We start from the raw sequence: 25,531 nt of genomic DNA on the forward strand, positions 1-25,531 counted from the left end.
CAATCGGTGTAATTACTTTGATGTTTAAAAGGATAATTGCATTCCTGAATATGAGTGATTGGCATCTTGTTGGGTAAAGTGCTTGAATTCATGACACATTATTTATTTTTTAAACATCTGTGGAAATTGTTGTTACATTTTTAGTGGCCAAGATCAGTTGTTACAGAACAAAAATGCACATCTGAGCATTCACATCAAAATTTGTCAAATGAGAAAAAGGAAAATGTGATTTTAAAATAGTCTTTATAGAGAAAGTGAAGCCTGATTTAGGTAGACAGCTGTACAAAGATTATTGTGAAACGTGCACATGCTGTGTGATGTCAGTGTGTACAGAGCCATGATGTGATAATTACCATCTCATGTCTCTCTCTCAGCGTTCAGCATCATAATCTGATTCAACCACTCACGAGGTGTCTTTTGTCTGGGAAGATGACAGCCATAACCACCCCCCCCCCAAAAAAAAAAAAAAAAAAGCAGGAGTAATTATGACACTCAGAGGAGCCCTACGTGCCACTTCCTGTTCAGGCCGGCAGGTTTAGCAATCAGACAGCTGGCACTTGATATGTTGTGAATTGTGGCAGTTTTATCTGTCTGGGAAGACTAACTGTGTAATCCCAGGCATTGTTACATCATCACCATCTTCCGTCACAACAATCCCCACCTCACCCTTCGCCCATTCCTCTGTATTTCCAAGGTCAGTTGAGTAACATCCTGGCTGGGCTGATAATTTGAGAGATTGTCCCTGCAGAGATGCATCACGATTATACTGCAGGATTAATGGATTGTAGATTGATTGGTGATGTCCCCTTAACTAAAAGGTTAAGTTGAAGTGCACCTGCAGCCTCTTCAGCAATTAAAAGGAATTAAGGTATATAGGGTGTTGTCGTGCTTTTAACCTGGATCTGTTAATTTGTTTATTCTCCAAACAGCCGAATAACCACGCAACACACGTGCCTCACAAGCGGCGAAAGAAACGAAAAGATCTTTCAATTCTCAGCCACAAAATGGACTTTAATTATGCGAAAGCAAGGGGATAAATTTATAAAAGGAAGTGCAGTTTTTCAAAGCACTCGAAGACATCCTGGAAGTGTATGTGCAACGTTCAGCTTTATTGATATTCCTTTTCTTCACTTTGCCAACAGTTCGTTACCTGCTGAGGAACAATGTGAGTCCAGACCTCTGCAATGAAGACGGCCTTACAGCTCTGCATCAGGTAAGATTATCTGTCTCCACCTGTCCTTCTTTATGTCCATCTTTGACTTTTCTGATGCGTTTTAACTCTGCCTGTTTTTTTTAAAGAAGATTAAGAACTTGATGTATAATTTGAGTCTCATTTTTTTAATCCAGTTTTTTTATACTGATTGTTGAATTTCCTGATTAAGACATGCAGAATATGTCAGTATTTTACGAGCATTTTTTAGTCATATACACCCCCAGCTCTAAAAAAGTTGGGATGCTGTGAAAAATAAAGCTATATTTTATTCACGATTGAACATAATCGACAAATATTAAGACAAATATTACCTCATATTGAATTTGATGGTGGCGATAAATCAAACAAAAGCTGTAAGGGTGCAACAAAAGGCTGGAAAAGTTAAAAGAAACAGCTGGACAAACATTTTTCAACTGATTACTGGTTATTTGGTAACGGATCCAACAGGTTCTATTGTGAATACAATATGGATTTATGAGATTTGCCAGTCATTAAAGTCTGGTTATATTTATTTTTCATGTGAAATCCAAACATGTTTGGAATTCGGTTTATATGCAGCCCTTTTAAAAATATGCACCTCAGTGGAGTATTCCTGTATTTTGTGACAGTCTCTTACCTCTACCACTGAGCTTCAAGAAGCAAAAAAAGGCACCAACTGGGGAGGTGAAAATAATAATTAGGTAGAGGAAATGTTCAGAAAAATGCACCGTTAATCATTTTAATTGGGGCAGCGCTGACATTTACTATTGTTAGACACATAATATGTGTAAAACGTTTTTTAATCTCTTTGTTTTGATCATGTGTTTTTCATTGAACGCTGTAACATCAATCACCATCTCTTTGTTGAAATGTAATGAAATAATTTCCAGAGAGGTTTGCCTGGGTGGGAATTAATGTTTGAGGTTTTCTGACATTGAAAAAATGATTTTTAATAGTCCAGAAATGAGTTCAGTTTTGGGGAAATGAATCATTTTTTGCCGTCGGATATTCATAGAGGATGTGAGGCCTGTTTTCACTTGCTAATGAAAGCTATTACTGACATGATAATCAAAGCTTCCCCCTCAACCAAATCAATTCTGCGTGTCACTTTTCATTTTAAACTTCTCAGTAAACAAAGTCAGCCTTTGAATTTAAAAAATAAACTTTTTTGTACCCCAGTTGTAGGTTTTCTGACATCGCCATTATTCAGTCCCAGCGTCCATCGCTGAGCTGAAAGATTCCTGGAAACATGGGAGCAGGAGAGAACATTTTATTTTGCAGAAAGCTGGATTATTGAAGGAGCAGGATGGCCATAAACTTGCTGGTATAGCTCACTGCATCGGTTTGTTTGTCCCTCCTGAGCTGAAATGTCAATTGCTGAAGCAGCTCGTAGAGTAAACTCTAGATTTTATTTAGGTCTGGATGGCAACTTTATGGGTGAAAAAGCAGTTGTTTACAATGTGGAAGTCATCAAACTTTCTCAACCTTCCCCAAGTGGGGTCACATTTTAATGTAAAATAAAAACAAATCTGACTTCCTGAGTGATGACATTTAAACATTTCAGAAGGCCCGATGCTTATTTATGACTTTGGCTTCCCCTCTGCTCTTTAGCTCCTCGTCCCCCGCTCTTCTCGTTTGTCTCCTTGTGCAATTTCAGTGTACCCCTGACAGTTTATGTCCTCTCTCCTTCTTTAGCTTCTCAGTCTGCTTCAGCTCGAACAGCCGTCCTTTTCTCTCTCTCCTGGTTGTTCACAGCCTAATATCCAGGCTCCTGCTGAGAGGCGGTGAAATGAACAGGGGAAGAGAAAATTGAAGTCCATCAGTCACCAACAGTGTGAATGCTGTTTTTAAAAGTGGTGGGCTGCCAAGAGATCAGATTGACTTTTCAGCTTTGAATGTGTGTGTACCTGGTAATCTGCTATTTGGATGGGTCAGCCAGTGTCTTCAAGATGAGACCTTTTCGTGACTATGAATAGCAACACACATACAGACACACACGCGCACACATGCATGCGCTCACACTGTAAAAAATTACAGTCACACAAAGGAAATTCACACAAATGCTCTTCTGTGTTCATTTTGTCATCTTGTTTTTCAGAAGCTAGATTAAGCAGAGACAGTAAACTAGATACTGAAATGGATGTTGGGGAAAGAAATGAGTGTGAGAACACACACATACACACACATACAGACACACACAGACACCCGACAGAAGGTGAGATAAATGAAGGAAGGTAGCAGTGATGTTCTCTAAATGAAGTGTCATACCTGTCCTGGACTGGTCTCGCTTCACTGACTCGAGACATTAATCAGGAGGCGTCCTGCAGGGGGTCACTGTATGTACAATAACACAACTACACACACTGCAGTATTTACTACAGTTTTTTTGATGACTGCATCCAGATTCCTTTAGCTGGGATGTCTAAAATCAGCGTACATGCATTTGTCTGTTTGCGTAAATGTGAGTGGAGCGTGGACACGAAACACAGCCTCAGTCCTTCATTTTAAGGAAAACTGCTGTATTGGAAGTAGTAGCCTGCCAGTTCAGAGGGCTCACCCTGAAAATATCTGAGGGGGAAAAACTTGCTTTCACTGTTTCTGTCTGTTAAGTATATGCACATGCACAGTATTACAGTACTGCCATACAGGCAATAACAGTTTTACTCTACAGTGATTTGCAGCATTTAAACATGTTTACTGCTCTTTTATTTCATAAGTTCTGACATCCAGAGTTCAAATTAGCACCCAGCAAACTGCCAAATGTGGGTAAATGTTCCATTTAGTGGATGAGCCTCAGGGGTGTAGCTTCCACTCTGGTGGGTAAATGTTCGTGCCAAAATAATCATGTAATAAAACACAGCGGTGAGAGCCTCTAATGTGTTCTGGTGTCATTTTCAAGCACCCTGCTATAGGGGGTCAAGTGTGACAAGTTTGATGAGGAAGCTTGTCGAGTACAATAGTAAAGCATACACTGGGGGAAAATCATTATTTGATCCCCTGCTGAATTTGTATGTTTGCTCACTTACAAAGACATGAAAGGTTTTATGGTGGTTTCATTTTAAGGGACAGAGATAGAATATCAACCAAAACTCCAGAAAAAACACAATTTCAGCTTTTTTTTTTCTTTTTAAAGTTAAAATTTAATCCCAACCAAACATGGCCTAGTAGTTGGAGAAAGCCTTGTTGGCAAGTGGTAAGACATTTCTTGTCTCATCTCAGCTGGGAGTTTGGCCCACTGCTCTTCTCTAAATTCTCTAAATCTTTTAGGACAGCAGTCCCCGACCCCCGGGCCATAAGACGTTTGGTACCGGGCCGCGAGAGTTGAGGCCCGGGTTAAAATCTATGGCTTTCAGGGTTTTAATTGGTTTTTAGCGTTATTTTTTTTTTAAATGGTTTTTATTATTAACTCTGTTTCCCTCGGTCTTTTCCCGTGTGTTATGAATAAATCTTCCTTTTTTTGGTACCGCTACTGGTTTTATTTTGTTGTATTTATCTGCGACACCTTAAAGACCTATAATTCAATTCAATTTAGCTGCCTTTAAAGGAAAATATTGTCAGACATAAACCGGTCCGTGGTGCAAAAAAGGTTGGGGACCGTTGTTTTAGGAAGCTTCAGGTCTGAAGACTGGCTAAGCCACTGCTTCAGCCTCTCCTTTGTTGCCTTTGTGATATGTTTTAGGTCATTGTCATGCTGGAAGACCTTGTCCCATTCACACTGGTCCCTCCATGTGGAAAAGTTGCCCTGTACCACTAGCAGAAAAATAGTCCAAAGCATGTTTCCGCCTCCATGCTTGACTGTGAGGATGATGTTCTTTGGGTAATACTCAGTTTCTCTTTCTCCAAACACATTCGAGTTTGATTGATCGATTGATTGTATCTGTGGGCCACAAAGGCATAGACGTTGACCTCCACTAATCAAAGACATCGCTGTTTCAATTTAGGATTGTGGCTTTATTTCTTTTCGTGAATAAAACACGTTTATGTTGAAACGAGGGGGAGCTCACACCATTGTTTCACAGAGCTGTAGCTCATAGTAAGTCTGCGTTTAATGGTTACGTAATCGCTCATAGTTATTGGGATTTTTACATCAAAATCTCCCTGCTGAGCTCCGTACTCTATGTAAAGGGTTAGAGCGAGTCAAAACATTAATATCAGACACCTAGCACACTGTTGTAGGCCCTTGTTAGCTTCAAGCATAAATCCTTAGTTATTTACCGTTTGACGTTTTGTTTTCTTGCTGAGAGTTAGATAAAAGATAAAACTTTCATGCCTCTGTGGTAAATATGAGCAGCGGTTTAGTTTAGCATAAAGACTGAAATCGGGGGAAACCACATTCATGGCTCTGTGTAAAATGAGCACTTTGTTTTTCTGTATGATGCAACAAATGAATCACCTCATCCAACCCTTCTGAATTTGTCTTAGCTTTTTTCAGAAACAGACACTGTTTGTCTTCCTGACGCCCTGAGTGAACGCTGCTGCCCTATTGGAATATTATCTACATACATGTGTTATGTACCATAAATCGTATCCGTTTCTTTTGTTAAGGTGATGTTATAACCTTTGGAGTGCTTTACAGTATCTGAAATCTGCAATCTGAAATATGGTGATCCATTGATGCCCCACTTCTTAATCCATTTCATTTAATTCTCTGCAGTTCATCAACAAGGCATCTCTATTTTTATTCATTCATATTAATGTACTCTTTGTTATTTGGATTAGTTCCTCTAGCTATAGTAAAATATAAACCCCCTTCAGCCTCTAGTCTCCTGCTATATCAGCTGTAGTCTCAGCGGGCTGGCCCTGCTCTTGCTCACTTAACCCCTCGGTATTTTGATTTAAGTACGAGGCCCGTCACCGTCTGCCCTCTCTGCCCCTATTCAAATACTTGGTCTTATTTCCTCATCGTTTCGCTCCTCGACCCGAGCTGTGGTCCTCTCAGCCCACGGTAAGACTGTTGCCGTTGTTTTCCAGGCACACAGAAATAATCTGGGCCTTTGTTTGAACCATGCTCCCATTCTCAGTGCTTTGCATGAATGGCACATTATTTTCCTGTTTGCTTCATTGTCTTTACTTTCGTAGCTCGTGGGTGAAAGTGTGTGTTTTTTGTTTGTCACAGGAAATGAGATTAGCCAAGCAGTTAGCTAGCAGGTGAATTACCAGTTTATCAATTTATCACCATATATGCTCACACATGCATCAACTGACACGCGCACGTTTAAAAAAAAAAAAGATGTGTGACTCATGCACTTCTGTCTTTTCCTTTGAATTTGGTTTCTTTTCTAACATTAACACCGGAAGTCATTGACATACATAGAGCAGCCTTCACAGAATACCACTTCTGCTTTTGGCAGCATCAGAAGGAGGTCATAAAGATACTTTGTTCCTTCCTGCTAATTTTGTCTGACGCCTCGCTATTTGCATCATTGATAGTAAAGGAAAAATTGCATCATGAGAAAAAGAGAAACGTCTGAGCGCACCTCCTCCGGCGCTCTGCGACTGGGTCCTGGATCTCCAGGCTATAGCCATTTTGTGTGTGTGTGTGTGTGTGTGTATATGGACTTATTATTAGTCCAAGGCCAATAATAAGTTTGGATTGTTTCACTTCATATTTAGTCCAACATTGACTTACCAGACTTCTTGTTTCACTTCCTGGTTAAAACCACTGATATTTTTATTTTGGGGTAGCAGCACAAGAATCATACATTTACTAAGTTTGCTAACTTTACCATCAGAAGAAACCCCGTTGCTTTAAACTTGTATTTGGTTCTTTCAAACCATATCTCTGTCTTAATTGTTGATTATGTTTTTATGTTGATGATGATCAATCCATCCAAAATGATCATTAACTAAACAGACAGCCTGTAAGGTTTTCTGCAGATCAGGTGCAAAACCTCATTTCGTAACTTCTCATCGATAATCTTCAGAATGAAAATCTTCCCCTGCACTAAAACGTTTCTGAAAGGATGTGTTTGTCAGTTCGACATGTTTCCAGTCAGCATTCTTTTTTTTCTTCTTTGCATCCATTTTACCTCTTATCTGTCTTCCTGCTGCCTGTCCTCGGCATCTGTGCTGTAATTTCATTTCCTCTCTTGTGCTGTATATTAATTCACGTACTCCCCCACCATCACACGCTCGTGTCAGATGTGCCTTATCTGAGCAGCCTTGTAAGTCAACACTACAAAACTCCAAAGAATGTACACAAATCAGTTTCTCTTACGTCAGTGTGGTTTAAGTCTTTTTTTTTTTTTTTATTGTTGTTCGAGCATTAAGATTAAAGTTTTATCAGAGAGCTGGAGGGCAGCGTCAGAGAGGGAGTGCAAGTAATGGAAAGAATGGAGATTGAGGGTTTGTTTTAGAGCCAGAGGGGATGTACTGTATGGGGTACAGAAGGTAACAGTCTGAGCTGTCACATCATCTCACAGACACAGCTGAGCTATAGTTGGTTTCATGACATAGATAAATGATCCTAAAGGGATTTTCTTTATGGTCAAATGTAACACAGGTTTCTGGTCTCTGAGTTTGAGTAGAGTAGGCTGCTAATTCTTCTAAAATTACTTGAAAGCAGGGACTCTATGTAAATGATGCTGAAGAATGGAGTCTGCGGTTGTTGTTTACATATCCCAAAGTGACTTTCTTCTGTCTTCTAATCTGCCCCTCATGCTTCTTCTTCTTGGCATTTCTCTCCAGTTGGCTTATAGTTATGTTTTTGCCTCGCTCTGTATTATTGCCTTCCCTTCGTTCACTCCTACTCTGAGATACTAGAAATCTCTGGAGATTGCACTTTAGCTCATCTTTTATGCAAATCCACAAAAAGAAAAAATCTCTCTGCACCTCGACCTCCCAACGTTTATATGATGATTATGGTGGAAATTCAAAGATGAGGGGGAAATTTGAGAAGTCCTGACGTTCATTCTAACCGCTGCTAAAAGACGATGCAGAGTGTAAAAAGGGAGCCACTGGCATTACTGGGTATAGTTATTAAGTGGAAAAAGTGAAAACTGCTTCGCGGGTGTAACAGAGACATTAGAGAGAGATGGAGAAAAACATTTTACTAACTACTTTACACCCCTGACATTAAAACTTTTTTATACTTAATTTGACATTTTAGCTTAATTACTTAAGCTCTGTCACCACTGTTGCACGGGTGCTTTTAGCTGCTTTCAGCTGCTCCCTTATTTCCCAAGGGATCAACACAGCTGGGTTTAGGTCTCCTCCTGGGCTCCAGCTGGGGATGTTTCATGCATTAAAACAACTGTGTTAACCACTACACCTCAGAGCCACTGTCAACTAGGGGGCCAAGTCCTGTTGATTCTCTCTCGCTCCTTTTATAACTGACATAATTTACTTTTCCCAAATCTTGTCCTTTTTCCCCCCCTACCTCTTAAAACAGCTTTGATAAGTTCGACTCTTAAGAAGACCCTTTCAACCAAAATAATTACCATACATTACTCTTCTTTCAAAAACAAACAAACAAAAAAGAATGTTGCTCTGCAGAGTTATTCATACCCTACTAACAATCATCTCACAATTTCAGTCTGGTTTTCGGCCAGTTCACAGTACAGAGGCACCCCTGGTCAAGATCACAAATGATCTTCTGATGGCAGCCGACTCTGGGTTGCTTCTTGATCTGAGTTCTGCCTTTTGATACAATCTCTCATGATATTCTTTTAAAGAGATTAAAGTCTGGTCAAGTCTGTTGTAAGTCTGTAAAGCATGTATAGTGAAAACTTTTCAATTCACAACCTTGCCCAGTTGTTAGTGGTGTAACAACTGGGCAACTAAAACTTTTTTTGAACAAATGTGCTAAGCTCGCTCTGTGCGTTGCCACTTCTCAAATCGTTCCTCCTTCCCAGATCAAGAGCTTAATTGCTGTTTTCCATAATGCCTTAAATTTTGAAACGCACATCAATAATATCACTCAGCCTGCATATTTCTACCAATGTGATATTGGTCGGCTTCATACATCCTGTACATCAGTACTGATTTTCTTGGACGTGCTCTGGTTATATATCATATTTATTAAAGTAAAAATCTTAAACTTCTCTATAGGGTTCAGCTGTTCATAGCCAGAACTCCTTCCATAGAACGTATTACTCATTTCCTTCAGCAGCTGCATTAATTTTAAGATTTTTGCTTCTTACTTTCAACTCTCTCCACAATCTCGCACCTTCATTTTTCTCTCACTTTCTGCACATTGCCATTCCTTCCTGTACTCTCCTCTGTTACTCTTATTATACCAGCTGCCTGGCTGTCCACCTTGGGCTTTTGAGCTTTCTACCAAAAAGCTTTCCGCCTTCTTTCGAGCTCTCTCCTGCACCACATTTGCAACATTGATCCTGTCCCTGTCTTTAAAGCCAGCCTGAAAACATCTCTGAAAACATGTCTATGCTGTTTGATTTTGGTGTGTTGTGAATTTTAATTCTATGCTGTCTTGCAGCTGTTATTTTATCCATACTGTGGTTTTGTTCATTGCTCGTAAGTTGTCCTCGACCATCTTGAAAGGTACCAAATGTAATATTAGAGGTGAAAATTTAACAGAATATTTCAATAAAATTTGCAGCATTTCTGACAGTTCAGGAAAAAAAAATACTGAACATCAGTGACTGCAGCTTGCAGACAGCAGCATTTATTAGTGCAAACAAAATGAACGCATTTTCCATCCTTCTGTTCTCCAGTGAGCTCATGGATCATAGACGCCCTGATTCAAAATTGGAATCTGTTGCCACAAGGTGCCAGCAGCAGTAATATAGTGCAATATTAGAGATACAGGTATACATACAAAGCATAAGCACAAAAGTATCCCAGGTAGTCTTTTCCACTGAAATGCTCAACATTTCAACAGTAACAATAACTCAAGTAATTTAACCTTGTAACTCTTCAGGACCCTGCACTATGCTTGCACATAATAAAATTGAAATGGAAAATCCCTAACCTGTAACCTCTAACCCTAACCCATCAAACATTTGCTCTTTTGTTGGAGGTTGTTAATGTTCACTATTTACTAAATCATCATTGGAGGCTGACACGCTGCTCTCGTTGTTGGGCATGCCTGGGCTTTAAACACTGTTCTGCACTGTGCCATTGATATTATGATATGACAGTTGTATGTCACAGAAAAATTTACTGATATTATTCCTACCATCACTGTTGTTATACTACGCCATTATGCTTGTGATTAAACCATAGACGGCAGATTTAAGTTGTTAGTTAATGAGTGAGTGGTTTCATAGTGACATTTGACCCTCGTAGTCACATCTAGTTCTTTAAAACCAAGATGGCGAAAGTATAATTGCTTCACAACAAGCCTCCAGAAACCCATGGATGATGTTACAGTACAGGGTGGGCCATTTATATGGATACACCGTAATAACATGGGAATGGTTGGTGATATTAAAGTCCTGTTTAAACATTGTGAGTTGTAAATCCATCTTGAGGAGTTTGCCCCCTCACATATACTAATGTGCCACAAACAGGACTTTAATATCACCAACCATTCCCATGTTATTACGGTGTATCCATATAAATGGCCCACCCTGTACTTAGCTTCTATATTGTCTGCGGATTAAACATCAAATCCACCTTAAATGCCATATTAAGCAGTTAATGAGTAAATTATTACCAACAGTCCATTCTCTTATTCCAGATTGAATAATTACCTGCACAGACAGATGCCAGAAACTATCATTTCTTATTAAGAATGAGAAATTATTGTTGTTGTCTCATGCTTTCTTGCTTTGTGGTAGATCTTTGTTCTGTCTTCACTGAGATATTTGAATGCTAATCAATCAAATCACATCAAGAAATTATGTTTTTTTTGTTTTCGTTTTTTTGTTTGTTTCAGAACCTTCACAGTGGCATGTGGAGTGGATGGTGTTCAAAAGTCATGAGTTCTGTTTAGAAGCCAGGGGACTGGAAGCCAATATGAAGAAAAATGGCTTAAAGGGATGTTGGCCTTTAAGGAAAGGGAGCTTTGTATGAGAGAGTGAGGCTGACAGGCTTTACTAAGGAAAAGTAATATGGAGCACAGCAGGTTCACTCTAATTAAACTGCTTATATACAAGTAAAACGACCTATAGCCGCTTAAAAATAAGCATACAGTTGGTTTAACAGAAAATGTCTATTTTTTTTCTGCTCAGAAGTGATTAGCATCGTATAACTAGCGCATAGGTTTAACCTGTGCATGCAACAAAATGTTTCCTTGTAGATTATATTCTCAAGTAAACAATTCGCAATCAGATGAAATAAAGAAGAGCCGAAAAACCCTCACGTTTGAGAGACGGTGCAAAAAAATGTCACTTTAGAAAGTGTTAAACTGCAGAAAAGTAGAGTCTATCAATAATCTGAAGACATGGGATGGTGAGCTAACAGAAAATTGTAGTTCACAAACTTTGACTAATTTTTACCCAAATTGCAGAATTGAAGTCAGAATATAATCACATAGGAGTTGAACAGAGGAGCTTGTGATTTGATGGATTGCAATCGGGGATTTAGAAAGTGGAAACAATTTGAGACTTGTGTGTTAACATCGTGGTTTCCAATACATGCTGAGATGGCTGCTGCTCGCCAAAGCCTCACAGTATAAGCGGATTACTGAGTGGATGTATTTTGTTTTCTTTCTTTTGTTGCTTGTTATCTTTATTTTTTTTTGTATTTGCTGCCAGTCCTCTTTCTTTTATTTTCTTTCCCCCCCCTTTTTTTCTTCATTGAAGCACTTTTGGGTTTTTTAGCAGGATTGTCAGCAAACAATTTGCTAAAGGTGATTTTGCATTTGTTTGTTTTGTTTTTTTTGTGTGACAGATGTCTCATTTCCTTTGATATAAAGGTGTCCAAGGGTTCTTTGGTATAAAATGAACAAACAAAACAAAGCAGAAAAATAAAAATTGGTTTGGAAGGTTTGATTAAAAATGTCATGGACCAGATTCACCACCGCAAACAATAACAGAGGCATTAGCTGACATGCCCTTTTCAGACTTTGGAAACAAACTGTTCTCCCTGAACGTCTTGATTTTCTGATAATATCTGACCCTCCCACTGTGACAAAGTAATTCCATCCTTTTCTTCAGCACTTTCCTGCCTCTTTCTCTCTTGTTTTTTGTTATCTGTGGCAGTAACTTGTTGTTACTGACACACTCACTAATTAGCTCTGATGGAGCAAACTGCAGCTGCTGACAGCCGTCTGATTGGAGAATGGTTTTCATGGAAAATTCTCTTTCCTCTCCACCCTGTAATCACACCCAGCTTTACAAGCAAAATACTTTGTGACCCTCTGCCTTTGTCCAGGAAACAAACCCACACAATGGCTGAGAAGTCAGGATGAATGTGTATGAAGTTGCTTAGATTTGTACTCTAGGATAGCCTAACAAAATACTATATAGATTTCACAAATGGGTACTTACTTATTTATGGTTTTGTTGTCATTCTTGAATGATTAAGATGCTGAAATGTTATTTTACAAACCATCATATTTTTTTGTATTTTCCTTACTACTTTTTCCCCCCCAAGGTTTTAGATCAGGCCTTTAAAGTCATATTTCAAAATTGGGGGTTAACAGTTTTCCACAAGGGTGACCACTTGTTTGGGTAAGGAGGGGATATTGGTGAGCTGCACATATTTTATTGTTCTGTTGTTGTGTCTTCCATCGGTCCATCCATTCATTCTCTTCCTCTATGTGCAGTACCCACAATCCCACACTGAAATTCAAATCCTGAAAATACTGGGCTATTGAATATTTCCTAAAACCTGAACCAAATCTAATCTTGTCCTACTCCTCCTTTCCTTCCCTCCCTTTTCCTCTGTCTCTCTCTCTCCATACAGTGTTGCATAGACAACTATGAGGAGATGGTGAAGCTCTTGTTGGACCGAGGAGCCAGTGTTAACGCTCAGGACAACGAACTGTGGACGCCGCTGCATGCTGCTGCTACCTGTGGCCACGCAGGACTTGTTAACATACTCATCGCACAGTAAGTCATAAAGATATGATACATCATGATTTCCTGCAGCACAGCCCTTATCTTGTCTGAGATAAAGACCAGCACCACGAAAGTCTAAATATGTTCTTATGAAATCTAATATTTAACTCATTATGCTTCAGGAAAATTGAGTAATGGCACTGCCTTAGGCTGTAAAAGGTCATGTATGCAGTGAGGAATACAGGGAGTGCAGAATTATTAGGCAAATGAGTATTTTGTCCACATCATCCTCTTCATGCATGTTGTCTTACTCCAAGCTGTATAGGCTCGAAAGCCTACTACCAATTAAGCATATTAGGTGATGTGCATCTCTGTAATGAGAAGGGGTGTGGTCTAATGACATCAACACCCTATATCAGGTGTGCATAATTATTAGGCAACGTCCTTTCGTTTGGAAAAATGGGTCAAAAGAAGGACTTGACAGGCTCAGAAAAGTCAAAAATAGTGAGATATCTTGCAGAGGGATGCAGCAGTCTCAAAATTGAAAAGCTTCTGAAGCGTGATCATCGAACAATCAAGCGTTTCATTCAAAATAGTCAACAGGGTAGCAAGAAGCGTGTGGAAAAACCAAGGCGCAAAATAACTGCCCATGAACTGTGAAAAGTCAAGCGTGCAGCTGCCAAGATGCCACTTGCCACCAGTTTGGCCATATTTCAGAGCTGCAACATCACTGGAGTGCCCAAAAGCACAAGGTGTGCAATACTCAGAGACATGGCCAAGGTAAGAAAGGCTGAAAGACGACCACCACTGAACAAGACACACAAGCTGAAACGTCAAGACTGGGCCAAGAAATATCTCAAGACTGGTTTTTCTAAGGTTTTATGGACTGATGAAATGAGAGTGAGTCTTGATGGGCCAGATGGATGGGCCCGTGGCTGGATTGGTAAAGGGCAGAGAGCTCCAGTCCGACTCAGACGCCAGCAAGGTGGAGATGGAGTACTGGTTTGGGCTGGTATCATCAAAGATGAGCTTGTGGGGCCTTTTCGGGTTGAGGATGGAGTCAAGCTCAACTCCCAGTCCTACTGCCAGTTTCTGGAAGACACCTTCTTCAAGCAGTGGTACAGGAAGAAGTCTGCATCCTTCAAGAAAAACATGATTTTCATGCAGGACAATGCTCCATCACACACAAGTACTCCACAGCGTGGCTGGCAAGAAAGGGTATAAAAGAAGAAAAACTAATGACATGGCCTCCTTGTTCACCTGATCTGAACCCCATTGAGAACCTGTGGTCCATCATCAAATGTGAGATTTACAAGGAGGGAAAACAGTACACCTCTCTGAACAGTGTCTGGGAGGCTGTGGTTGCTGCTGCACGCAATGTTGATGGTGAACAGATCAAAACACTGACAGAATCCATGGATGGCAGGCTTTTGAGTGTCCTTGCAAAGAAAGGTGGCTATATTGGTCGCTGATTTGTTTTTGTTTTGTTTTTGAATGTCAGAAATGTATATTTGTGAATGTGGAGATGTTATATTGGTTTCACTGGTAAAAATAAATCATTGAAATGGGTATATATTTGTTTTTTGTTAAGTTGCCTAATAATTATGCACAGTAATAGTCACCTGCACACACAGATATCCCCCTAAAATAGCTAAAACTAAAAACTACTTCCAAAAACATTCAGCTTTGATATTAATGAGTTTTTTGGGTTCATTGAGAACATGGTTGTTGTTCAATAATAAAATTATTCCTCAAAAATACAACTTGCCTAATAATTCTGCACTCCCTGTAGTAGCTCTGTAACAATATGACATCAGGTTTTTGCTGGATTCAGCTCAACATGTCAGTTCTGGGTAAATATTGAGATCAGCACGTCACAGCATTAAAACAACAAAAATAAACAAACCGAACAGTTGCAGTTCGAGACTGAATGCACCAAAATGTAGTTAATTTGTTAACTATTAGTCATAAAGTTTAAAAGACGTGCTTCATTTCTACTAAACTTCACTTGCATTATTGCAGTTCATGAGAAGAGGCTTACAGTTATGATATAGTGACAAGATATAAAGATTTCTGTGAACATCAGATGTATGAATAGCTCTACAGGCCACAGAATAAACAATACAATTTGATTTTGTGGTGGGTCTGTTATGGTTTCCCATATTATTGTTCATTTTGTTGTGATAGTGGGCTCATACTAAGGGACAGATTTTCCCGAGGAGGCTTGAAACGCTGTTTCTAACTTTTTTTTGGGTGCTCCTGGATCTGTATGATGTTATAAAGAGAGGATTTTAATATGGAAGCCCCTCCCACCTGCTTTTCAGCTCTTCTGTTTGTAAAGGACAGCCAATCAGAAGACCTGGCTTAAAGAGCCCCAAGCTAAAAAGTTTGCTAAGGGGCCAGTATAAGATAAATCATGGTTATTTTAAACCATAATGAATCCACTTTAGGTTGAAAGTTTAAATTGACCAGCAGTATAATGAATGGCTGTGATGGTTTCCCAGGCAAAAACATGTGCTTACATGATACTCTAAACTTAATAGCATGGCATGTTGTTGCCATGCTGTCAAATATACAGATATAACTGCAGCTACTGTCCCCAATGAGCCACAGACGCAGTTTGAGGAACCTGATTTTTTTCTTGTCCAGACAGATTAGGTTTTTCTGTTCCAAAATCAACAGAAGCAACAATTAATGCTAATGCACCTAACAGCTGTGACAAATTATACAAAAAAAGAGTGAAAAACATCGTGGAAATGACACTATCCTCTACTAAAAATCAGTGTTATAATGATATTTGAAGATAAAGCAAACCCACTGAAGGTCAGTAAAGGATAATACTGAATTATTTCCAGCCGCAGGATGTGTAGTGGTTTAATAATGACAGAGACTGAATTATTATCCAACTTTGATATGCAGATGTTGTTAATAATTCAGTAACAAGATGACTCCATGCGATCAAGTAACAAGATGACTCCATGCGATCAAGATGACTCCATCAAGATGACTCCATGCGATCAAGATGACTCCATGCGATCAAGATGTGTGACTCGCATGGAGTCACACAAACCACCTGCAACTCAACACCTCAAAGACTAAGGAACTGGTTGTGGACTTCAGGAGGTCCAGAGAAGGTCCACTGCCGGTTCAGATAGAGGGGGAGGAGGTGGAGGTGGTCAACAAGTACAAGTACCTCGGGCTGTGGGTGGACAATAAACTGGACTGGTCATGCAACACAGAGCACCTGTATAAAAAAGCCCAAAGCCGACTGTACTTCCTCAGGAGGCTGAGGTCTTTTAACATCTGCAGGAAGCTCCTGAGGATGTTTTACCAGTCGGTGGTTGCTGGAGTACTTTTCTATGCTGTGGTGTGCTGGGGGAGCAGCACAGCAAAGAGGGACTCATCCAGGCTGGAGAAACTGATCAGGAGGGCTAGCTCTGTGGTCGGCATGAAGCTGGACACTCTGGTGACAGTGGCAGAGAAAAGGACATTAAAGAAACTGATGGACATTATGGACAATGCCAGACATCCTCTGCACACGGCCATAAACAATCAGAAGAGTCTGTTCAGTGACAGGTTGCTTCTCCCCAAGACAAGAACTAACAGACTTAAAAACTCCTTTGTCCCACACGCCATCAAACTGTTTAACTCCTCTCTGGAGGGGAGAGGGAGGGGAAACAGGAGGACAAAGGAGGGGGGAACAACTAAGCTGTAGTGCCTCTTCACCTCACTGTACAATACCTTGTGCAATACTTTTTGTAAATAGTCAACAGTGCAATAGACTCAATACTTGAAATGTGCAATTCACTTGTATTTTTATTTTTTATTCCTATTTATTCTATTTATCCCCTTTGTATATTTTATTTATATTTGTCTCTGTATTTATGTGTGTATGTATATATATATATATATATATATATATATATATATATATATATATATATATATATATATATATATATATATATATATATATATATATATATATATATATATATATATATAACAATTCTGTAACTGTAACTTCGGTCGTTGCTGTGCTTTTTGGAAGTCGAATTTCCCAGAGGAACCCACCCGAGGGATTAATAAAGTTCTATCTTATCTTATCTCTTAACACTGACCCAAATTCCCATAGGGAAAAATGTCCTTGTTACTGTCTTTGACTGGATGCAAATACGTGTAAGAAGTATAGATGACTCATGAGTTCACACATTGTGGACATGTTTAATTAGGATTTAATTAGACTGAGTTTATTAGGCTTTAATTGCATCCTAATGAAGCAATAACAGCGACACATGTACACACAAAGAGACAAAACAGGCAAATTAACATACTGCACGTGTACACATTGGTATTGTTTCTGCTTGTTAACATGACGGGTTGAACTGCAGCCTGTATGCAGAGACTTACACACACACAAACACACTGCTGCCATCTGTTGACGTGCAGGACTCGTCAAAGCGACCGTGCTGTGACATGGATGAAGTTAAAAACTGCTGAATGAGGCAGTGTCATTTGTTCTGGGCTGAAAGACGTTAATTAGCTTCTTCAGTTAGTGCTGTGCAATGCACATTTGTTTTGTCATCCCCATCCAAGACTTTGAGTTATAGATTGTTAGTTTTCAGCATCTTTGTGTGTTACAGTAGGTCGGGACATGAAAACAGGGCGGCGTTACCCTGATGACTCAAGTTGTTTTGGTTATTTTTAAACTTTTGAGGATCACAGATGGTGCTATGAAATGTAATATATTGAACACTTTTTCTCATTGAGTCGTTAGCCCTGCATATTGTACATTCGGAGCATTTATTAACTCTGATTGGATTTGTTGAAATATTCATCCGCTCATTTCCCACAGTGGCGCAGATCTGCTGGCAGTCAACTCCGATGGGAACATGCCCTACGACCTGTGTGAAGATGATCCCACGCTGGACATCATTGAGACGGCCATGGCCAACAGAGGTAGAGAATAAATGCTTAAAGGGGAAGTTACTGACAGGAAGGTTAGACAGATGATAAAATCTTTTAGTAAGTTTAGAATCAGATTCAGTCTGTCTGCAGACTGTCAGACTGATAATTGAGAGAAGATTACATAGTTATGCGCAGGAGTAATGATGTTACACAAAGTACGTTTATGTTGGGATTATTCCAATTAAATGTAACTTTAACTTTACCAGCACATGTGAGTTTTTTTGTAAAACATTTCCTTTTTCTTTTTAGACTCCCAGTGAACAAGATATTTCCAGGAAAAACAACATTCACTTAGTTCAACCCGTTCATTTCCTTCCCTGGTTACATCTGTTCATTCCTAGTCGACAACTGTGTATTTTGCCAAAACGCCAGGAGACTTACCAGAAGAGGCTAGCTTGCTAACTCAGCCCTCAGCTTCTTAGACTTATTGAAAACACAGCCTACCGCTACCTTACTTTAAAGCTTATGTTAGAAAAGTTAAAAGTTGTATCCAGTCTAAAAATCATTGTCTGGACAGCAAAGTTCATGTATTGCTGTATAGATCTGCTGTTTTAGTCTGAATAAAGCTGTGACAGGTTATGTGTGGAGTTTAAAGCAGGCAGGCACAGTTTAATCAGCTTCCTTGTACTTTAACACTTGGACTGTGTTGTTACTTTTTGTTACTTTTTTAAGTGTGACTGCTATAAAAAGCAGTCGTTTAAGAGCCCAGGTCTAGCAAAAATTAGAGATGAGAAGGAAGGAAGATGCAAATCTTATTTTAACCTTTGCGGCTTGCAGCTTTTGGCAGTCTTAACGGTCATAAGAACAGATTGCTGAAGAAGATGGCATCGGAGTTGTGACCTGATATCACACGTAGTGTCAGGCACAGTTTTATGATTGACACTGTGAGGAGCTGAAAGTATTCACAGTTCTCTCTCTCTGTGCCAGCGGGGTGCAGATTAGGATACTGTATATTCATGCTGTGTCACTGTAAACAGCTGCAGACGCCACAGTTTGTCTCTGCGACATGAGTGAAAGAGAGTTCAAGGAGATCAGCGCTGACATAACTGCACATCAGTGATGAAGGAGGGGGAAACTCGTGCTGTTTGCATTTTTGTCTGTTTGTGCGGTGTGAAGAAAGACGCGTACAAAAGCTGTCGAAGCAACAGACAAATTTATTTACACTGGAGTAAAATCAAGCCTCTTAACACGAGCTGCTCTCAGTGTTTTGTTGTTGTTTTCTGGTAAATGGTTACATCCTCAAGCTGGCATGTGTTCTCACGGCTGGGAACAAAACAACAAAAACGAGCAGCAGGCGGTTTTCACTGTACTATTGTAGAACTGGCTGCTAAACTGTGGCTCATTTCAAATATCATTTTGCAAAATGCAATTAAAAAGATTGCAAAAAAATTTAATTAATTGCTTTCTGATTACAACATAGTTTAATGGTGTTGCCTTTGGGCCATAGACTAAAACAAAGACGTCACACAGACCTCCAGTTGTATTAGTAGTTATTAACCAGGAAACTGGGTACAGTTGGGTTTTTGGCTAACCCTAGTTATGGCTTTCTAGCTTGGTTAGTGTTACTAAGTCCTAACCACTTATGTCTGGTTAGCAAAGCTGGTGTGCCAGTATTATACACTTTCAAGGCCAGTCAGCATCCCCTGGCAACCCCTGGTTTGCTGGGAAAAATGTGGCAAGTGGTTGTGTCAGTTTGGTGGATACATGTTGTCATACCAAAAAGCTCCTGTTGCTTATTACAAGGTTTGCATAGAAGAGTTTCACTTGTCTGCAAACAAGTGTGATGCAAACCAAAACAGAGACTTTTTGCCTCCAAAGTAAAACTGGTGCTTTACCTTTGCATCCAAAACATATTTCAAAAAGTCCTACTTTTACTTTGAAGGTGAACAGTCCCCAGTTAGATTGCGTTGCGCTTTTCACAGTTTCACTGTCACTTGTCTTCCATGCAAACTACAGGCCACCATGGCAATATCTTAGTGACCAGAGCAATTAGTGCAGCCTACCTATTTGCAAGCAATTTCACGTAGCATCTGCTTGTCATGGGCAGTCATTGACTTAGTCAGACCCTAGGTATGTGTGGCTAGTCTTAACTAACTATGGTTGTGTTAAAACCAAACTCAGCCAATGAAAAGACTGAACTGTGATTTTTGGGGCCAGCATGACACGACTGTTGACTGAACTGCAGTTTTTTTTCTGCTTCTGCATTGATTTTGTTTTTATGGAAGATGCTGTTTGCTTTGGACAGAACAAACTTTCTGTTTTTCCTGTACAGAAGCAGTCTAGCAGGCTGTAGCTTCATACTTACTTTATTAAAATGAGTGAGTGTGCAGCACAGTTTCCTTCTAAGTATTAAAGTGTATTCTTTGCCTCCCAGATCGTACACACATATTAATCTTTCTAACATTTTGTTAACACTGTTAACGTCACCTCCACTTTAGCGATTCAACAAACATCTTTAAAAAAGACAAAAAACTCAGTAGTACATGAATCATATCTAATCCTTCTTTTCGAGTCTCATACAGACACATTCGACGTGTTTCAGGACAGCGTGCTGCCTCACAAAAGTCATTGCTTATTCATATGCTCACACCTCTTTGTTTACCAGTACGAGGCTGTTGGTTGGTGTGCTTCACAAGTGGTATCAAAAACAAAAAAGTAAAGAAAAGGTGAAACTTTCCTAAGTTGGTTAAGGTGCCCTTCAGCACACTGCTAAATGCCAAATGCATGTGTGGAGCTGGTGTGAGTAAGCAGGAGACTGTAGATGCAGGGTGCCGGAGGAGAGCATCAGGGGTGCTCAGTCATATTTCCCTGGTTAACGAAAGCTCGAGAAGCCTGGTTATTGCACTCGTAAACAAGTTTGCAGTTAATAATTTTGATCTTTTTAACAGTACAAACAGGACACATGAAGCCACATTGTGTGGATGCGAGGCATTATTGAAAATGCACAGAGACAGAGAGCGGGGGCTCTCAGAGGGAAAACAGACACTTGAAAATGAGGTTCTCAGCTTACAATAGGATCTCTCAAGCTGCAGAAAGCAGATAGCGGTACAGTAGGTGAGAAGAATGATTATTAAGCTGATTAAAAGGAGCGTGGTGCTGCTAATTGCTCCCGTAATGTTCTCAGCACTGTACTGCTGGATAAGACTTCTCTCCCCTGAGACACTGCAGGGATGGGAACACACAGTCAGCCTCTCTCCCCACACACACACACACACACACACACACACACACACACACACACGCACAGCACTTGATATGCAGCATCGACGGATTCAGTGCTTCCTTGATCCTTCCCCGGAGAGCCCAGTTCATCTGTGATGAGCTGCAGAGATAAGGAGCGGATCTGTGTATCTGGGTAAAATAGAGTGGGGCATGACACCTTTAATGCCTTTTTTTAATGCCCAGTCAAATCCACACATGCAATAAAGAAGGGAAGATGGTAACACTTTGTGCATATTTTGAATATCGTTGGCCTGTTCTGCATCGCTATTTGAAAGGAAAAAGTCTCACGATTCCAGTGCAGCAGCAGTCATAGTTCCTCAGGTTGTACTGTGTAGACAGCAAAATTATAGCTTCTTACCTTTTCTCTCTTCTACGGTGGCACATGATGAAATCACTCTGCTGCACAGTAGTTTCATTCTAAGAGCCAAAAATGAACATGCTTCCAGTAAAACAATACAATAAATCTTAATGGCTTAAGTTTGTGGCATATTGATGAACATGGATGTTGTGTTTTGATGCTGAAATCAGTTCACTTCCCCTGTAACAAACACAAAAATACCACATAATAGTAGAGCTAGACTATCCGTGGACAAGCCCCTGCGCTCTGTTTCTTCTGTTCAGGTGTTAAATTCAAATGATCCGGAAAAGTGTTCCAACACCTTCAGTTATTGAGTAATGAAATCTGATTGGCAGGTTAATGCATACTACTATTCAATGTGCTGAAGCCTGGCACTGCTTCCGGTGAGGGCCTGGAGGTACCTGCTCAGTAATAAGAAGATAATGACATCCCATAGCCTGCTTACACCTTCCAGACGTCCCTTTTCCCTTCTCATCCCTGTGATGCGTTCATGGTGCATACGTAAAGGTGCAGTCGCAGTACTTATGAGACAAAAGTTCCAGACCACTTCAAATACAACTTTTCATACAGCTCAAAACGTAACACCAAACATACAGACTGTTCACAAAATATATCTGAGCTAAATGTAAAGTTGCTCCTTCCCAAGGAGAGAAAAAAACCCCACTTTAATTGCAGCACTAAAAGAGAGAAAGGAGAGGAAGACTGTTATGTTTAAAAGAAGCATTGCTGAATAAGGCTACGTTCACACTGCAGGTCTTAATGCTCAAATCCGATTTTTTTGTCTGCTCGTTCACACTACAAATAAAATGCGACAGCAAACGCACTCTAGTGTGAACGCTCAAAGCGGCCGCATGCGCAAAAGAAGACGTCACACACAACGCGCTCTGTTTAGACCCAGAGCAAACAATATTGTTTGACTGATGGCCCTTAATATAAAGACTTCGGACTTCACGTTTCCCAATTTTTGCTTTAAGTTATTTTGTTATTTACATAATAATGTGAATAACCTAATAATGATCCTTATTGCTGTTTTAGAGAGGAGCGGTGCTTCAAAGGATAGTTGCAGATTTCTGTCAGAATCTGCAGATTATGCAGTACAAAGAAAATGTTCACGTTTCTCCAACGTTGTCTTCCCAACAGTTTCACTAACATCTATACTGGATGGCCAGGAAGCGTTCACGATGTCTTCTCCGGCGCTGATAATTGGCGTCTGTCTTGTGTCAGTGACGTAAAAGACGGATTTAATGCGACATGACCGTCGCATTAAAACAGCAGTCGCTTTCTAAAACATCGGATATGTATCAGATTCAGTACCACATAGGAAAGTGACCCAGATTGGATTTGAAAATATCGGATTTGTAACGTTTACACTGTCATACCATGATCGGATATGGGTCGTATAGGGTCAAAAAAAATCGGATTTGATGCGCTTTCGCCTGCAGTGTGAACGTAGCCTTAGTGAATACGTCCTCATTTCTTTTAGTTTTTAAATCAGATATAGTCTAAGTATACTTAGACTATATCTGATTATACCTAGTATACTAATTATACATATAAGTATTAGTGTAATACTGTAAATATACTAATTTTGTGTTATTAAAAGGTGTGTGGAAATACCAAGCCGTTAGTGCAGGTCAGCTGGTTAGTTTGCATGTCTTTTATCCTGTCTTTCTTCTCTCACCCCAACCAGTCACAGCAGATGGCCCCGCCCCTCCCTGAGCCTGGTTCTGCTGGAGGTTTCTTCCTGTTAAAAGGGAGTTTTTCCTTCCCACTGTCGCCAAAGTGCTGCTCATAGGGGTTCATATGACTGTTGGGTTTTTCTCTGTATGTATTATTGTAGGGTCTACCTTACAATATAGAGCACCTTGAGGCGACTGATGTTGTGATTTGGCGCTGTATAAATAAAACTGAATTGAATTGAATTATGCAGTATTGGGATAAAAATTTATAGTGATGGACTGTTGGAGTGGGTACTAGGGTACTGTTACTGGGTGACGTCAAACCTAGCAGGAATTTATATTTATGATAATGATGCTGATTAGACTTACTCACTGAATTATTCATTTTATACTAGTTTTATAGTTTCTAGGGGTTGGAAATCAGCCATGTAGCATGCATAACATCTGCTTATATCATGTGGAATTCATTTGGCCAAATCCACAAAGAGCAGTGAATAAGAAAAAAGACTGGAGCTAAAAAAAAATCATTATGTGGCTTATTTCTAAAAACCTATTTCCAAGTAATTAATTCTTCACAAGATTAAGAATAAGTACATTTTCATAATGTAAGTAAAAACAGATACAAGTGGCCTTAAGTGCAGTGTAGACAGCTTTAGCCAGCTGTGCAGCCATCACAGCAGTCACTGTCTTTATTACTGTACTATTGCAGGAAACTGCTATAGGATTGCCATACCAGATATCTGCCATGGTAGCATGGTTACCCTTTACTAGGAATTGCAGACATTTCAGTTTAAGACAGGCTCCTTTCTGCTTAACACTGCAGTTAGGAGCTGTTTAAACAAGTAGCCCCTAAGACAGAAAGGACATTCTGTTGCCTTATGTGCAAAAATATAACTGCTTGTGTATACTTGAATGACATCATGTCCTCATGTACTGTATGTTTATACAAGCCTGCTACATCCACACACACACACATACAAACATTGAACACCTGATCAATGGTTCTGGGTGAATATTTGACCAGATCTTTTGTCCAACCGCTATGAACTGTTTGGTTAGGTTTTTCACTGCGCCCGATGTTCTTGTCTGTTCTCATTTATATTGTTTACTTAGTTAAATACAACTTTATAACTCAACAGGGTATTTGAAGCACCTGAAACTAATGTAGTCACATTTACTGCCAGTTATGTACGTTTCCTGAAAAGGCTAAAAACAGGGGGAACAATCCTTTGTTTGAGGGTGAGGAATATTTTCTAGATTTGACATCCTCTAATCCTTCTGGGAGTTTTTTTTTTCAGGCTGTGGCGCATCACTGCAGCAAAATCAAAATATGAAAGAGGTAGAATTTGTGACACGAGTATCTGAGAGAAACAACAGAAAACACAGAAGAAAACATTTGCTGGGGGCATGGATTAAATCGACTAAAGGGGCTGTCATTTCCTTGATCCGTGAGCCTTTAAAACCCCTCCAGGTGACTCTGATTGCAAATTCAATTCACCCTTTTAACTCCCTTCATCACGACTGTTAACCTTCACATGCGTGGACACCTGCTAAAACAAAAGAGTGACATTGCAGTAGGAGTTGTGGATGACTGACTGCCATTGCCTTCAGCTTTATGTGACAAATTTATTACTGAGAAAGGTCACGGGGCTGAAATCCTAACAAAGGAAAATGTGCAGTCAAATGTGACCTGACTGCTTCTACAATTTATTTCAAGTTAGAATGATCAGATCCAGGGGAGTGTCCTCTGTAAACAGCATTTTAAGGATGAATGAGAATTCAATTTCCCATTTTTTTTTATTTTTATTTTTTGTTAAATTAGGGCAGGGTGTTTACTTTGGTTGTGTAGATATTTTGACCCTGTGCTCCAGATCTCTTCTGAGGTTAATTCACATATTTTGATAGTTACACTGCAAGAATACAAGAGACAGTCTTGACTGACACCTCTTTCAATTAACGCTGAATGTTACTGAGCCGAAGGAGGATAACTTCTTTGCTGAAGTGTGGCAGTCTCAGTATTTAGCCCTGCCTGGCAGCAGGAAGACGGATTAAACGAGGAATTTAGAGGGGAAGTGACATCCAGAAACACCTGGGCCAAACCGTCTTTGCAAACAAACCTCTTTGCCAGGACATGGAAGGACAGCCAGCATGAGAATAAACTACTCTGCTACCTGCAGAAAATGGTCACTTTATACTTTCAGAT

The 25,531-nt window shown here is 39.8% G+C and overlaps 1 protein-coding gene across 1 annotated transcript in view; it reads left to right on the forward strand.

Moving 5' to 3' along the window:
• The window catches only part of ppp1r16b (protein phosphatase 1, regulatory subunit 16B), a 100,244-nt gene that overhangs the window by 62,648 nt on the left and 12,065 nt on the right, over positions 1-25,531 (forward strand). The window contains exons 3-5 of the mRNA XM_085354690.1: positions 1,143-1,213; positions 13,007-13,152; positions 17,957-18,060. Coding sequence (XP_085210816.1) covers positions 1,143-1,213; positions 13,007-13,152; positions 17,957-18,060 — 321 coding nt within the window. The remainder of the gene's footprint in view (positions 1-1,142; positions 1,214-13,006; positions 13,153-17,956; positions 18,061-25,531) is intronic.

Source organism: Diplotaxodon limnothrissa, linkage group LG5, assembly GCF_057381915.1.
Source record: "Diplotaxodon limnothrissa isolate DT_005_m linkage group LG5, D_limnothrissa_male_GT1.1, whole genome shotgun sequence".
NCBI lineage: Eukaryota > Metazoa > Chordata > Actinopteri > Cichliformes > Cichlidae > Diplotaxodon > Diplotaxodon limnothrissa.